The 14,555-nt window shown below is 34.3% G+C and overlaps 1 protein-coding gene and 1 long non-coding RNA gene across 3 annotated transcripts; one reads left to right on the plus strand and one right to left on the minus strand.

Annotated features, from left to right (window-relative positions):
* Positions 1-248: 248 nt before the first annotated feature.
* Positions 249-9,816, plus strand: LOC119980477. Its single transcript, XR_005463889.1, has 3 exons — positions 249-2,647; positions 3,351-3,352; positions 9,603-9,816. It is a non-coding gene; the product is annotated as an uncharacterized LOC119980477 (long non-coding RNA).
* LOC119980475 (transcription factor TCP12-like) lies at positions 3,640-8,330 on the minus strand. Of its 2 annotated transcripts, none has more exons than XM_038823181.1 (2): positions 4,841-8,330; positions 3,640-4,688 (listed from the first exon to the last, which is right to left on the minus strand). In XM_038823181.1, exons 1-2 carry the CDS (start codon positions 6,029-6,031, stop codon positions 4,641-4,643), a joined length of 1,239 nt encoding a protein of 412 aa, XP_038679109.1. In that variant the 5' UTR covers positions 6,032-8,330; the 3' UTR covers positions 3,640-4,640. The 2 variants fall into 2 exon arrangements, with proteins under 2 accessions (XP_038679109.1, XP_038679108.1); XM_038823180.1 differs by having other exon boundaries at positions 4,479-4,709; positions 4,841-8,324.
* Positions 9,817-14,555: the final 4,739 nt, after the last annotated feature.

Consider the following 14,555-nt stretch of genomic DNA (forward strand, 5'->3'; position numbering starts at 1 on the left):
AAAAGAAAAAAAAAAATCCCAAGATTAGGAAGAAATTTTAGCCCCATAGTAAATTATTTTAACTAAGAGTTTTAATAACGAGTGACCTAAGGACAATGATTACGAATTCATCATAGCATCTCACAAACATGTCGTTTGTGATAAAACACTCGTTCATCTAATTTTTAACTTAAAATACATATATTTTTAGTACTTCAAAACATTTTTATATCATTTATCCAATAATCTGAGTGGGACAACTTTCTTAGTCTCTGTAGGTTGTATTTTCTTAATATCTTGGACTAGTGCCCTAATCACTCACACTCCTTTGTTCTTATCTCCATTATCCACCAAGAGTCTAAGAGGAGAGACACCTCGCTCTCTCTCTCTGTGTCATTGGGTGGATCAAACATTTCTGCAATCAATGAAACAAACAATTCATATTAATCCAATATCTCTGCCGTAGCCCAAACTTTTGAATGTTTTTTTACCATAGAAATCCGCGGTCGATGAACCAACTGGAGTCGAGGGAATTTTCTGATGCATCTGATCTCCTTCTTTCTTAGAACTGATGGTTTTAGACGAAAACTTTTTATTTTCTTGTTCGGAAAAACTGCTGGTTTATACAACAATATCATGCACAGGTGACTTGGCTCTTCTCTCACTCTCTCTGTATCAATCGAACGATCTGTTTCTCCTAGGGTTTCTCTGCTGGCTACGAATGTTAAGAGTACCCACAAGATCCAGATCTGGCTCTCTCTCTCTCTCTCAGGATTTCTCTGGATCCAAACGAACGTGTCTTTTGATCCTCTACCCCCTTTTTCTTCTCCATGGATTGTTTATACTCTGTACACTGAAGCCGCTTGTAGTCATAACTTTGGGGTTCACTGATGACTGGGTTCATTCTCCTCCCTCTCCCTCCCTCTCTCTCTCTCTCTCACATACAACACACAAATTAGCACAAATTAGCTCGTTTCATTTGAGATGTCTCTGAATTCAATTCAAAGTCTGATTCGTGTTGTTTTTAGGGCTTTTCTTCGTCCAATTGTATTTATTTATTTTGGAAGACCACCTTCATCTTCTCTTCTAGTAGGGCCTGGATAAAGAGGTTGAAGAACTGACCCTAAATGGCCTCTAATAGGGGATGGTACCAATTTGCATACCCTAACCCTAACTAGTGTTGCATTTACTCTTTGAGATTTCCATGTTGTGAAAATCCTTCTTGAGATTCCATTGCTAGCTAGCTAGTTTAATTTGTGTTTGACCATTCAGTAATGGCATGGAGTTCTCCATTTATTACTTTACCTTCTTTTTTTTTTTGTGTGTGGATAAATCTGAGAATTATCTTTTCTTTATTATTATTATTATTATTATTTTGTAAAGAAGTTTATCCAATTGATTGATAATTCAGAGTTTGTACACAATGTATCCATAGCATTTGTGACAAGTTTTCAAGTAGTAGTACTGTATATTAGAGAGAAAGGAAGTGTTAATTAAGTTTCAAAATAAGCCAATTGCTGTGTTTGTTTTGTTTTTTTTAATAAATCTGATTACTGTTTATTAGTGAGAAAGAAAATTACAAAGAAAGGGAAACAACTCGAAAACAACGCCCCCATCGAACAAGGGAGCCGAGGGCCGCGGCAGTCCTAACCATAATCAACACACTACTACCCTAAGCTCCCAGTATCCAGCCCAAGAACCAAAAGATAGAAATCCAACAAGAGCATTTGACAATGAGATCTGCAAATTTCAATCAGCCAGCCAGTCAAAAGACCTTAATCTTCATGGAACCAATCCGCCATCATCATACTCTTGCCTTTCAATTCCAAAATCCTTATTGTATAATACTATTTTTTTGTGAGTTGTGGGTGCAATGCAATTGCATTTCTGGCCAAAAAAGAAAATTATTCCCATTCAAACTTATCCTTAACGAAAAGGGGTGTACTCAAAACTTACCTTTTGGAATAAATACAACCCACCCAATACACTATAAACAGGTGTGACAAACACTTATAATGAATTACTAAGAAAGAGAGATTACAAAAGACTCGGTCAAGACTTGCTAGCTAGCTAGCTAGTACGATATTATCCTGAAGAGTCCAGAAGACTCTTTTGTGGCTGGAACTACAAATACGTGTCTCCCCTTGCGTTTACATCAGTTCTTTTTTGCCCTTTTATGTTCTTATCATTAAATATCAAAGGTTCAAAATTGACTTAGAAAGAACCTATTTAAATACACTGGCTCGTCACTTATAGATAATGCTTTTAAGTGGTCTTCTTGAGAGGTATGTTTCCTTTTAAAAAAATTACACAATTTTTTTAAAAAAGAAAAAAGAAGATGCTATATATATATGGCAGCCAAAAATTGCATCCAACTGTTGCTTGCAAAACAAGAATTACAAATTGTACTATTTTTCTTTCTTTCTTTCTCTTTCTTTCGTTCTTTCTCTTTCTTTCTTTGTTTTTGGTTGAGTGGCTGTGGCATTTGAGATCAGAAGTTGTGTGTATGGCTCTCTTCAATTAACTAGTGAGGAAGTAGAAGACTATTGGTACAACAGACAGGTCAATTACCTCAAGCTAGCATTTGAAGATGGTGGGGCTCCCCAACATATGATTGGAGAAGATGACAGTCACACCCCATGATGTTTGGAATATACCATGAACACAGGTCAGTTCCTTTTAATTTTCCCTTTCCCGTGTGTATATTTATCCCCTTGAATTGAATTCAGCTCCTTACACCTTTTATTCTTTTACATCTCTAGATTTATCTCTTTTTGAATTAGCCATAAATGTATATACTTGAGGGGAAAAGAGAGAGAGTGACTGATGTATAAATTGAAACTTACTGGTTCTTTTGGAAGGTCAGTGAAAGAAAAATAGTGATTAGCTGATATTTATTAAAACTTTTGCATTTTAATAGAAGAGAAAAATGGCTTATCCTCTCATGTCTCTTTAATTATTTATTATATGTGCAAAATGAAAAAAAAATTGATGTTAAATTTTCCTTGGTAGCTAGCGAGCTAACTAACTATGCAAAACTACCTAATTCCCTATACAAATTAATTAAAGAATCTCATAACTTAATTTATGCAACAAATTAAAGCAAGTTTTAATTTATTTATTTTAGATAAATAAAGCAAGTTTTATTATTATGAAATAATCAACTAGGACTAAAGGCCCCCCAAGAAAGAAAAGTAGGACTAGAAAATTGCTTATATCAATGCCAACTCTTAACGCATTACCCCCCCCCCCCCCTAAAATTCCAATCAATCTCTTAGGATATCACAAACATAAAAAAAGATAAAGAAAACTTAATTATAGGAAGATCTAGGAACTCAAATCACTCAAAAGCAGTCATGAATAAGATATAGAAGTGAAATTTTGGTAGCCATTGAAGAATTCACTTTGATGATTCTCCATGTTCAAGAATATTACTTCGAGGGACTCATAAGGTTCAGTTGTACTCCTTTGATTACATGATTAGCAGCTCATGTTGTGAACCCCAAATAGTGACTAAATACACTGTATACATTAGAAGAAGTATATGCTTCAAGTAAGACATGCATTAACTCTATTCACAGTTACTAAATATCCCAAGTTCTAATTAGCTAGGGCATTGAGTATTCTAATTAGATATGAAAATTTCCTATTCTTACAGGTGCACAACAACTATGAAGCACAATAGCCATTTATATCAACATCTACCAAGTATTTTACTAGCTGAACATTTCATTACACTAGAAAATTTTGAAGTCTATTGTTAGAGAATTAAGGTGGTAGATGATATCGGTATATACATGATACAATGTATACAACTAGAGGTGCGGCAGTGAAGAAAATCGAAAGAATTTTTATAGGAGAGTAAGCATTGAGGAGAAAAACTTAAAAAGATATGGCTTGAATAATTTAGTAGAGGTTGATGACGGTAAGATTTTAAATAGAAATGAATGGCAAAAACGACTACATGTAGTAGAATTCCGTTGATTTTCTTATACACTCAATTTAACCAATCCAAAATTTTTGGGAAAAAACTCAGATGATAATGATGATGATGATGATGATATTAAGGGATATTATGATTATTCCCTCTTATGTTGTTCAGTCACTTTGTGCCATCATAATTAGCATGATAATATGTATCACATACAGATAATAAGATTATTGATGTGTTGAAAAATATGTATCACACTAGCAATAGGTGGGAGTCTTTTGGATTTTGGAAAAAAAAATCTCTTCACAGTGGATAGTGCATCACTGAATGTCTCTTCAATCACTTCCTAAAAGTTTTTATGTGAATACATACATTGGATTTCACAAAGGAATCAAAAGCTACAGAGATTTAATAACAAACACACATTTCTTTTTAAGGAATTAATCAAATCATAAATAGGAGATAATTATCCACTTTAATTTTGTGTGGGCTTACAATGTCCATTCATAGTAAGATAATCAAGAAGAACATATTATGATAACAGATCCCAACAAAGATGCAAGTTTCCTTATTGCATCAATTAAATCTCCGATCTCTGCTAGTTAATAATTGTTGGAAATTAACAGCAGCAATCATATTAAGAAAATCAAGAACAGATATTACATAATATATAAACAGAAAGTAATTACAGGCCATACTTACACACAAGATTAATAATTGTTCATCTCCTTCAGTATAGATTGAGATTGTTGTAGGACTCCCATGGCTTGCTGAAGAACTGAAAATCAGTGGATTGATTCTGCCACATCAATAATACAAAACAACTATTATATATATAGATACAATTATATGTAAGTTGATGGATATATATATGCAGTATGTTTCATAGCTAGTACCATAGGTAGAAATTAGCTTGTTGTAGGTGCTTACCTGTTGAGGAAGAATACCAGTAGTAATAGTACTAGTATTAGGCAGGTAACCAAAATTAGGAGGACCAGTAGTTGTGTTCCAGAACTTGTCCATTATAATCACTGAAGAATTATTATCAACCATGTCTTCATGAGTAGTTGTAGTAGTGGTGGTGACGACTTGGTGGTCATGAAAGCAAGGCTTCTCTACCTCCATTGAAGGATGATTATGGTGACCGGAAGAAGAATCCGCCGCCTCAAAGAGACTCCATGAGCTTAATTGACTCAATTGATCATAATTAGTACTTGGTGTTGCTTCTTGATGATGATGATGAGGATGATCACATAGTTTCATTCTGGTCCTTTCTCTTGCCCTTGCTCTCGCCTTCTCCCTTGACTCCTTTGCGAGCGGGCCACCGCGAAATATTGCATTCTTCTGCGACTGCTGCCTGACCTTTCTTTCTTTGTTCTTGACACAAATTGAACTCTCTTTAGGCTCAGTATTATCGATTTGAGAGACTACTTCACACTCGGAATATGTAGCTGAAGATGCACTCTTTTCAGCAGCATTACTGAGACTGCAGCTCATGAAGTTGATGTTGTTGATCTCGACTTTCGCTTGTGTTAGTAACCAATCAACCGTTTTACTTGCCTTATCATAGCCTAGCTTGTCTTGTAGATCAAAGAATTCTCTTGCAACTTTGAGAGACAATCTCATTCTCCGATCTCGCAATCCTTGAGCCGTGTTGATCTTGCTATGCCTATCTTTCTTCCCTGATTTCTTCCCTCCTCCTCCTGCTGCTGCTGCTGCTGCTGTTGTTGATGAGACTTGCTTCATCTTGGTACCCTTCTTGCTTTTCTCAATCGTAGTATGCTCATCACCACGAAAATCGGATACTGAGTAGTCATCGGTGCCTTTCATAGATTGTTGTGGGTTGTAGAAATCAAAAACATCATGGTGATCTTCTTCTAGTACTTCTAATCCATAGTGAAGGAAGGGAGAGGGCAAGTGTAAGAAATTAGGAGGGTGTTGTTCATCTAAGTGTTTTGAACTATCTGGGTTATTGGTGTAATTATAGAAGGGTGTGTGGGAGATGGGCGGGTTGTCACTATAAGAGATAAGACCATTTCCATTGTAAGTGCTTGAAGGAAGCATTTGAGGATCTTGATTGCAATGGTTGGGAAACCCTAAAAGATCACTTGAGAATGACATGGATTGGAAGGGACTAGTTCCACAAATCTCATCTTGTACATAATTTGAACTCTTCCTGCAATTGTGACAGCCATGAGAAAGACATAAAACCAAATTAAAACAACATATATAGAAAGGAAATTTACCCTAATTTTGTGGGTGTGTGTGTGTGTCCTTTGTGGGATATTTGAAGAGAGGGGGGGGGGGGAGGGGTAGCATCTCTATACCTCCCTCAATGTAGCAATAAGAGTACTAGATGTTGATAGAGAGTTTGAGGAACTCAGCCCAGGCTAGCTGGAAGTTTAAGTGGTAGCTACTACAAATAGCAATGGAGGTTGAGGAGTCAAAAGAACCCAAACAAGGAAGGATTTATTGGGGACACACACACACAAGACTAGAGGGTCATCATCATTTTCTCTCAAGAAAAAAAAGTAGGTTGTTTTTGTGGGTTAGAGCATGAAAAAGAAAGCTCTAAAAGATACTTAGAGTTGATACAAAGAGTACAATTATTTGACTCAAAGTGTGCACATGTATGTATATATTGTCAATAGCTTTCATTTTTTTCCCTTTTAAAGAGAAACTCATCCAAAATACGGATACATTGGACTCGCTCCACATAGTAAATTTTGGGTATGTGAATTAATCTCGCATCCCGACACGCGTCAGAAAATTAAAGGAACCTTTAACTCATAGGGATAACTCCAACAAAATTTATTTGACGTGTGAGTTGAATCTAGAACTTTTTGTATTTGACAACAATTAATTAATCCTATCAATTTATCACCTAGCTCAGAGCATCGCCAATGGGAGATTTAAAACCATTTTCAAGTATACGAAACATCAATTTCAAGTATTACATGACTACAATGGAAGAAAAATAACACTTAAAACACAACCAATCAACAATTGACACTTATAAATTTAGCCGAGAGAGAGTATGATAGAAAAAAAGGAAGGAAATTGTAGAGTAAACTCTTGATAATTTGATAGTGCACAAATTACAATGTATTTTAGAGTGTTTAAATAACATTGTCATTGGAGATGCTCTAACTCTCTTTAATTAGTTTGACTGTGTTGTTGAATCTCTCACTCTCACTGCATGTCACTTCACTCAAAAGAGAGCCATAGCTATTCATCTCTCTCTCTCTCACTCACTGGCTTGTCTTTCTATCAAGTCTTATTAGTCTTTTTGTGTGAGAATGTTGTTGGGTTCCCTCCCATGCGTGCTTATCTGTTTTTTTAGCTTTTTCTTAGGAACCTAAAAACTCTCTCTATCACATACATATACATACAATGCACACACAAACATATATGTATAAGGTCAAGGACATTGTCAACAAAGGAGTTGGTGGGTGCCTGTACGGGTCACATGCCCTGTACAACAAGAATTACCCACAAATTAACCCTAAACCATTAACCTATATATATACACATATTTAGCTCTGTATATCTATCTATGTCTTGTCTGTTTATTTAGAAAAGACAGTACTATTACTAGTCCATTCCACAATTGAAAGGCATTGTGAACACTACGTACTATTCTTCCCTACTCCTTGTGGTAGCTTTCTTTTTTTCCATTTATACATGCCGTCTATTCCACTCACTCACTCAACAACAATCTCTCTCTCTCTCTCTCTCTCTCTCACACACACACACACTCTTTCTCTCTCTATAGCTGATGAGCCTGACCTCAATAGACTGGCATAATTAGCAGGACCACATGAAATGAAGAGAGAGGGAGAGGGAGAGAGAGAGAGAGAGGGGTATCTAATATAGCTAGGTTGTTCTAATGTTGCTTTCAAGGATATACAGATGGATAACTATGAATCCCAAAGGGAGAGTGCTTTTCAAACCCTAAAAGAAAGAAAAAAAAGTCGTGTGGAAAAGTAATGGAGAGTGATCCTATGAGAGTGCCCTAACAATAATAAGTGCTTTCTTTCATTTTTCCTGATGTTGTTTGTAGTTTGTCCTCAAACAAAACCCCACAGCCATTTTGTGGTCATCATCGTCAATAAATTAACTTATAGCCTTCTTTAAATGTAGATACATGTACCTTCATTGGTTAACTTCACCTGCGTTTGTAGTCGATCCCAAATCTAGATAAAGGAGGAGAGTTATGATAGGTCAGAGTCAGCGTAAAATTTTACACAATCTACGAACAAAAGTCAAAATGAGAAATTTGTTGGAGTGTTCTCTACGTGTGACTATTGAAACCCGAGGGCAACTATAAATGAGCGAGGGTCACTATAAATAAGTGAGGGTTGGCACATGTGTACCTCAATAGCAACGTTCTGCATTGAACCTCGATATAGTGATAAATGAGTGAGGGCATGCTAGGGCGTCAACCGCAAGATCGGCGCCTAGATGAAGTGAGAGATAGGTAAAAGTTCTACAGTTTATGGATAGATGCGAGTAAATAAGCTTGTCCATAATTATAAGATTATGATAGACGCTTGAAATATAGGGTCACTTACAAGTTGATTAACGAAGATCATGATTAGATGTAGGGTTAACATAATGTGTCCACAGTAAACTAAATGAGCACATGAAAAATCTATATAGATTAAACACTCATGTTATAAATTATAATATACTGAAATTTATAGAAATATAAATGGTGTATGTATAATAATAGATAGTGAACTAAAAGAATATTATGTGAAATATTTTAGTTATATATATATTTCAACTTCTTGTGGAATCTTGAATTCTTGATGCCTTTTACATTTAAATTTCTTTCCAACGTAAAGTCCCATTGGGGAACAACAATTTTCCATATGAAACATGAACTCTTTTGTATGTAGTTTTTTTTTTACCAAAATGATATGTGTTCATAATTTTAGTGTCCATAATCTAGGTGGCATGTTAATTTTAAATGGTCCCCACACTTTTCCCCATGCCACCTATTTATGGTCTCCACATTTTTCCCATACCACCTAGTTATGAACACATTATGAATGTCTAAATTATGGACAAATAGTGCTTCCATTTTTTTTATTCTACAAAAGAATTTACTTTGGGATCAAAGGCAATAATTGCAAGAAATTTTCTGATTGCATCAATACATTTTTCTCTCCAAATATATATAATATAAGTTAGAAGTTAGAAGAAGTTTGTATTTTTTTTATTCAATTGTTGACTTTGCATATCATGAAGTTGCAGCAATACACACAGATAAAAGAAAGTGTTAAATAATGGTTCATATTAGAAGTATTACTTAATATTTAAAAGCTTTAGGAAAGGGGAAGTTGTGCCAAATGGGAGTGTACACTAGTTGTTCGTTACTGTCAGTATAGGTTGGGGGTCCGTCCCTCGATATGGTATGGCATCACTGATGAGGGTTGATTATTTTTATATGGTAGCATAGTTATAATTTCAGGTGTCTGGGTAGCTGGTATATAAGGGCTAAAACTCTAATCGAATGTGCTACTGAAATTTCTATATTAAAAACAGTCGTAGACCCCGTGAACGTAGACAAATTGTCGAACCATGTAAATCCTATACGTTCTTCTCTTCTCTCTTACTTTTTCGATTGATTCTTTATATTGTTCTATTATATATGATTTTTTGCGGACGATATGTTTCGCAACAGAGAGAGAAGAAGAAGTATAAGACGAAGAAGAAGAGAAGAGATTAGAGAAGACAACGTATTGAATATTCAAATTGTAGATCCAAACGGGCAAATAAACAAGATTTAAAACGGTCGACATGATGTGACCAGCCAAAAAGAAAAAAAAAAGATTACAATGATTTCATTGGAATTCTAAGTCGAAAATGACATGTAGCCTATCAATTTAGTAGTCCATAGAAGCCCAACAAATTTATTCTATTGATTCAATAAAATAGTTTTATTCTACTCTTTTATCACAAACTTCATTGTCCAAAACTTATTGTTTTAATATAGATTTCATTATTTTTTAAAGCACAGTCTAGAATTCATTGTTTTAAGATTTTATCGATAAAACTCATCGACAATGAATCTTGTTAGAAAGAGCTTTATGCATTGATTCTGAATATGTAATTCTTTTTTAAATCTAACATGTATTTTGAGAGTTAAAATGTTTTAAAATTTGATTTAAAAGACTTAGACTTTCATGGACTATCACTATATGAGCTACCTAGCACTACTGATTCTAAATTGAAACCCAAAACGTGGCATTTTGACGAAGTTGACCAGACTAAATAGCTTTGACCTCCACCAACTGTTAACTATGGTAACCGTTGATATAACCTAGGCAAGACAGATATCTCATCATCCCCGATTCACATCATTTGGGTCAAACAACAATCCAAGAGGGAGACATAAGAGAGAAGATCGGAGTTGAATTTTTTTTTTTTATAAAGAGTTAAAGCTCCTTGTTAGCAGCATTAGAATTTACAAACACTAGCAGAGAAATTATAGAACCTAATAATAAACATCGGACTAACACTGATCAATACCAAGATGTGCCTGAATAACACTGTCTCGAGCTAAACCTGGATTGATTAAACAAAAACATAAAGCAAAACAACACACATGGATTGGATCAAGATTCTTGATTTCTTCTTCATCAAGAAAGACCATCTCCACCAAATCTTGGGGTCTCATCACCATGCACCAACTATGCGTCGCAAGAACACACCAGCAGAATCGATGTTTTGAAGAATCCACAATAGCTGGATGAAAGAACCAGATTTCATCTTCATAGGAGACGGTATGGTGAAGAAACCTTGCATATTCTTTATTAAACATAACAAAAATTGTAGACTAGATCTACGAACCAACAATAAATAAGTAAAATTAGAAGGACATACTATAAAAGGTGTATGGAGTATGAGGAGATGATGGTCTCCTCCTCCTCCTCTTTAGATCTATACTACGAGATAAACTTTGGTTGAGAGAGATAGAGAGAGGAGGCGGTTAGGGTTCACGACAGAGAATGAATTTGGAGTTGGATGTATTTGTATTGTTTATACCTATGTACACATATATGTGATAATACCAAAATACTCCTCCAATTATATGACACTGTCAAGTGTCACCACCAAAGAGATTAAACTAGGGAACACCTCGATAATATATTGGGTGTTCGTCGGGCAATGTGAAGACTACCTCAAATAGCTCGGTAAAAGAAAAAGACCCTATAACTATCTTAAGTGGATTTTCAGGGGATTTATCACCATAAATCTCTCCCACAATTACAGGAAGTTCATGACTTTTATATAAAAGAGGATATCCACTCAAGTAAAAATTCTCAGACTTTCTCACCTTTTCAACTATTAGCTAATTAAGAGAGAGAGCACTCAATACCGAGCTATCTCATTAGCCTTCTTTGCTACAAAACTAACTTGAGTATCGGAGAATCCCTCTTGAGACACACCTTAGGGACCCCATAGTTCACATTCGTTACCTATGCAGAGAAGATAAGCCACTCAACAATTCCTAATATGATCAACTGAGGCGACTGACTGCAAATCCCTAACAATTGCTTACCGAGTAATTGGTAAACTAGTTCATTTCTTGCATGTCATCAATATCAATAATTGATACGTAGATGTTTTTCAAAAGGAGATGTGAATCAAGGGTAGTTACCCGTTAATTTGGTGTAAGTCTATTCCTATACATCCAAATAAATAGCTAGCTAGGTGGTTAACATTTGAAAATATGTGTTAGTTTTTAGCTATTTGGTTCATGTGCTCTTGTTTGAATTTTTTGATGCCATGTGTTTGTTGTTGTCTCAATGAAAACAAATAAGATTTGTTCATAAGTTGATCGAAGGTACTATAATTGCTCTATATATCTTTTATCTTTTGTTAGGATAGATTGATTCGATTGTCCATAAAGTTTTTGATAGCATTGTAATCATTTTAACTCTTGTTGTTGATCACGCTAACATGAGAGGACCCATCATGATTTGATGCTCCATAATCATTCATCAGACAATATAATATCAATTCCATAAAAAATATATATATATATATATTATCATTTAACTTCTAAATGGTTCTAAATGGATGGCTAAGCCAAATCTACTTTTAATTGATTATAATTTGGTTTTTTTAGCATGTGCGTTGAAATGTTGATAATATATAGTAATATTAAAGTCGAGTGAAAATTCATAAATTTTCGGTGTTTGTTTTAAAGAGTTTTCCTTTACATATTTCATAAAAATATATGTTGAAAAAGAATACTATTTTCTCTTAATTTTCCAAGAGTTTGATTTTGCTTAAAATAAATGGAGTCGGATAACTATATATGTGTATATATATATATATCAAAATACTCATCTACGGACTACGGACACGGCTATTACGGGCGTCCAGTTTTTTAACTACGTCACGGTATTGATATTTGTGTCTTGTTGGTTTGGGCCCCACACCAAGACACAAAAACGCATGCCCACTTGATAAGGTTATGGGCGTGCATATGCGATCATTACTATATATATATATACACTTTTTTTCCAACCCAAAATTGGGACCATTATTGAACTTCACATATAGGTCACATAATATAGTACAGTACCTGTACTAATTTTCTGCAAAAGCATGACATGAATCATGAATGCTATGTGAAGATAATGCAAATAATGGACTAAAAGTCTACAACTATATATATATATACACAACTATATATATATATATATATATCGTGAATAGGAATAAGGAATAATTCTCCTATGTGAATAAAAAATGTGAACCAACTTTGTGAACCTATTTTTCAACCATAGATGTGATGGGTCGCATAAAAAATTTATGATCCCCATTTTTGTTTTATTTTATTACAACCATTAGATTTGAAGTTCACAAAGTTGGTTCAAACTTTGATTCACATAGGAAAATTATTCTAGGAATAAGAGGGAGAAATAGAGATTAAAGAAAGAGTTGCTTTACACAACAGACCCTGCCTTCATCCATGTGTACATTTATGGTTGCATGCATGCCCACTCAAAGAAAGCAATTCTTACATTTTCCTTGAAGTTTGTCTTTTCTTTTGTTCTCTTCTGTTGTGGTCAGATGATGTATCCGTTGTAGTACTACACTACTGTCTTCTTTGCTTGTAATTTTTCTTAATGAAATAAAATATTGATTATCAACCAAAAAAATAAAGAGAGAAAATACTGTTGTCATTTGAACAAAGAGTGCTCCACGACACAAAGAAAAAAAAAGAGTTAGTAATTAAAGAGATAATAACGACTTTTTTTTGTCTGAGATAATAACCACTTGGACAATAATAAAGTGGTAAATATCTATGGAATCTAAATTGTATGGAATCACTATGGGTGTAAATTGTATGGAATCAGAAGATTCTTAGTTCGATTCTCAATGAAAACAATACCCTTGTGACCACAAACTGAGTTTTAACCTAATTTACTATGTCGTCAGGTAAAAAACTTATGTGTCTAACTTTTCTGTCGTCAGGTGTAAAGAAATTCATGATTGGATGGAGAAGACAATAGAATAATAAACAAAAATAATTTTATAATGATTCGATAATCCGCTTAAATCCACTCTCTAAAACCCTCTATGACTACATATTGTTATCGTTTGATTTCGATATACATGAGGTTTCCATTTATAGGGTTGTGTGGGTGTGCAAATCAATCAATCAAATCCCTAATTGATTTTAGGGTATTTGGTTGATATTACAAATATTATGATTGATTATATCAATCAATATTATTTACAATATATTCTCTAATATTCCACCTCAAATCTAAGTTGGAAAATTTCCAATTTAGATTTGACCCTTTGAATGACGTGTTCCTCTTGCATTTGGGCAAAATAGTACTAATACGCATCAGTGGTACACTTGACAAGTAGAACTTGTTCTTAGAGGTGTCGTTGTATTTGTCATGATTAGGTTCTCAAAGGTGGTAACTCGTGGTGGTGGATGATAGTAGCGGTTGACAGCTTTCAATCGACATCAATAATGATATGCCCTTATAACCCACTTATAAGTAGGATCGAGTTGCTCCAATATCATGAAGAAATTCAAGATTGGATGGGGAAGACAATAGAATAGTAAACAACACAACAATTAATTTTATAGTAATTCAACACTCGACTTACATCCACTCTCACTAAAAAGGGTCTCTGAGCCTTGCATCAGTCTCAAGAGCAAGCGTATTCAACATGTTTTTTGATGAAAGTACTTGTCGAACTTGAGATTGATGGCCCTTTTTCAATGTCACAGTTATGATATTACTGTTGCAAAGTTATTGTTTTGAAGCAATAATATTATACAATCAAAATATTTTGACTTATTTTCTTAAAATTTTGTTCTTTAATTCTCCTATGATAACACTCTCAATAAAAATAAAAAATATTAGCTTTATATTATGTAGGATTAGTAACATGATATTTGCAAGAAAATCGACTAGTAGGATTGAAATGTCACATTGTCAAACTGACATTTATCAAATAAAATCAAATAAAAATAAAAAATATCTTCATTATACCTACACATGATGATACAGTTATAGCGTTATTGTTTGCTTATTTGTTGGATTGGTCACGAATAAGAAAGAGATTCGTTGGAGAAAAAAGAATAGGAGGTAGAAAT

The sequence above is a fragment of the Tripterygium wilfordii genome, chromosome 16, assembly GCF_013401445.1.
Source record: "Tripterygium wilfordii isolate XIE 37 chromosome 16, ASM1340144v1, whole genome shotgun sequence".
Classification (NCBI taxonomy): Eukaryota; Viridiplantae; Streptophyta; class Magnoliopsida; order Celastrales; family Celastraceae; genus Tripterygium; species Tripterygium wilfordii.

Coding starts and splice junctions, on each gene's coding strand:
- LOC119980475 (XM_038823180.1), bottom strand. CDS start 6,031: ATGTCATTCTCAAGTGATCTTTTAGGGTTTCCCAACCATTGCAATCAA. Junction 4,710..4,840: donor CTGGTATTCTTCCTCAACAG/GTAAGCACCTAC, acceptor TTGATGTGGCAG/AATCAATCCACTGATTTTCA.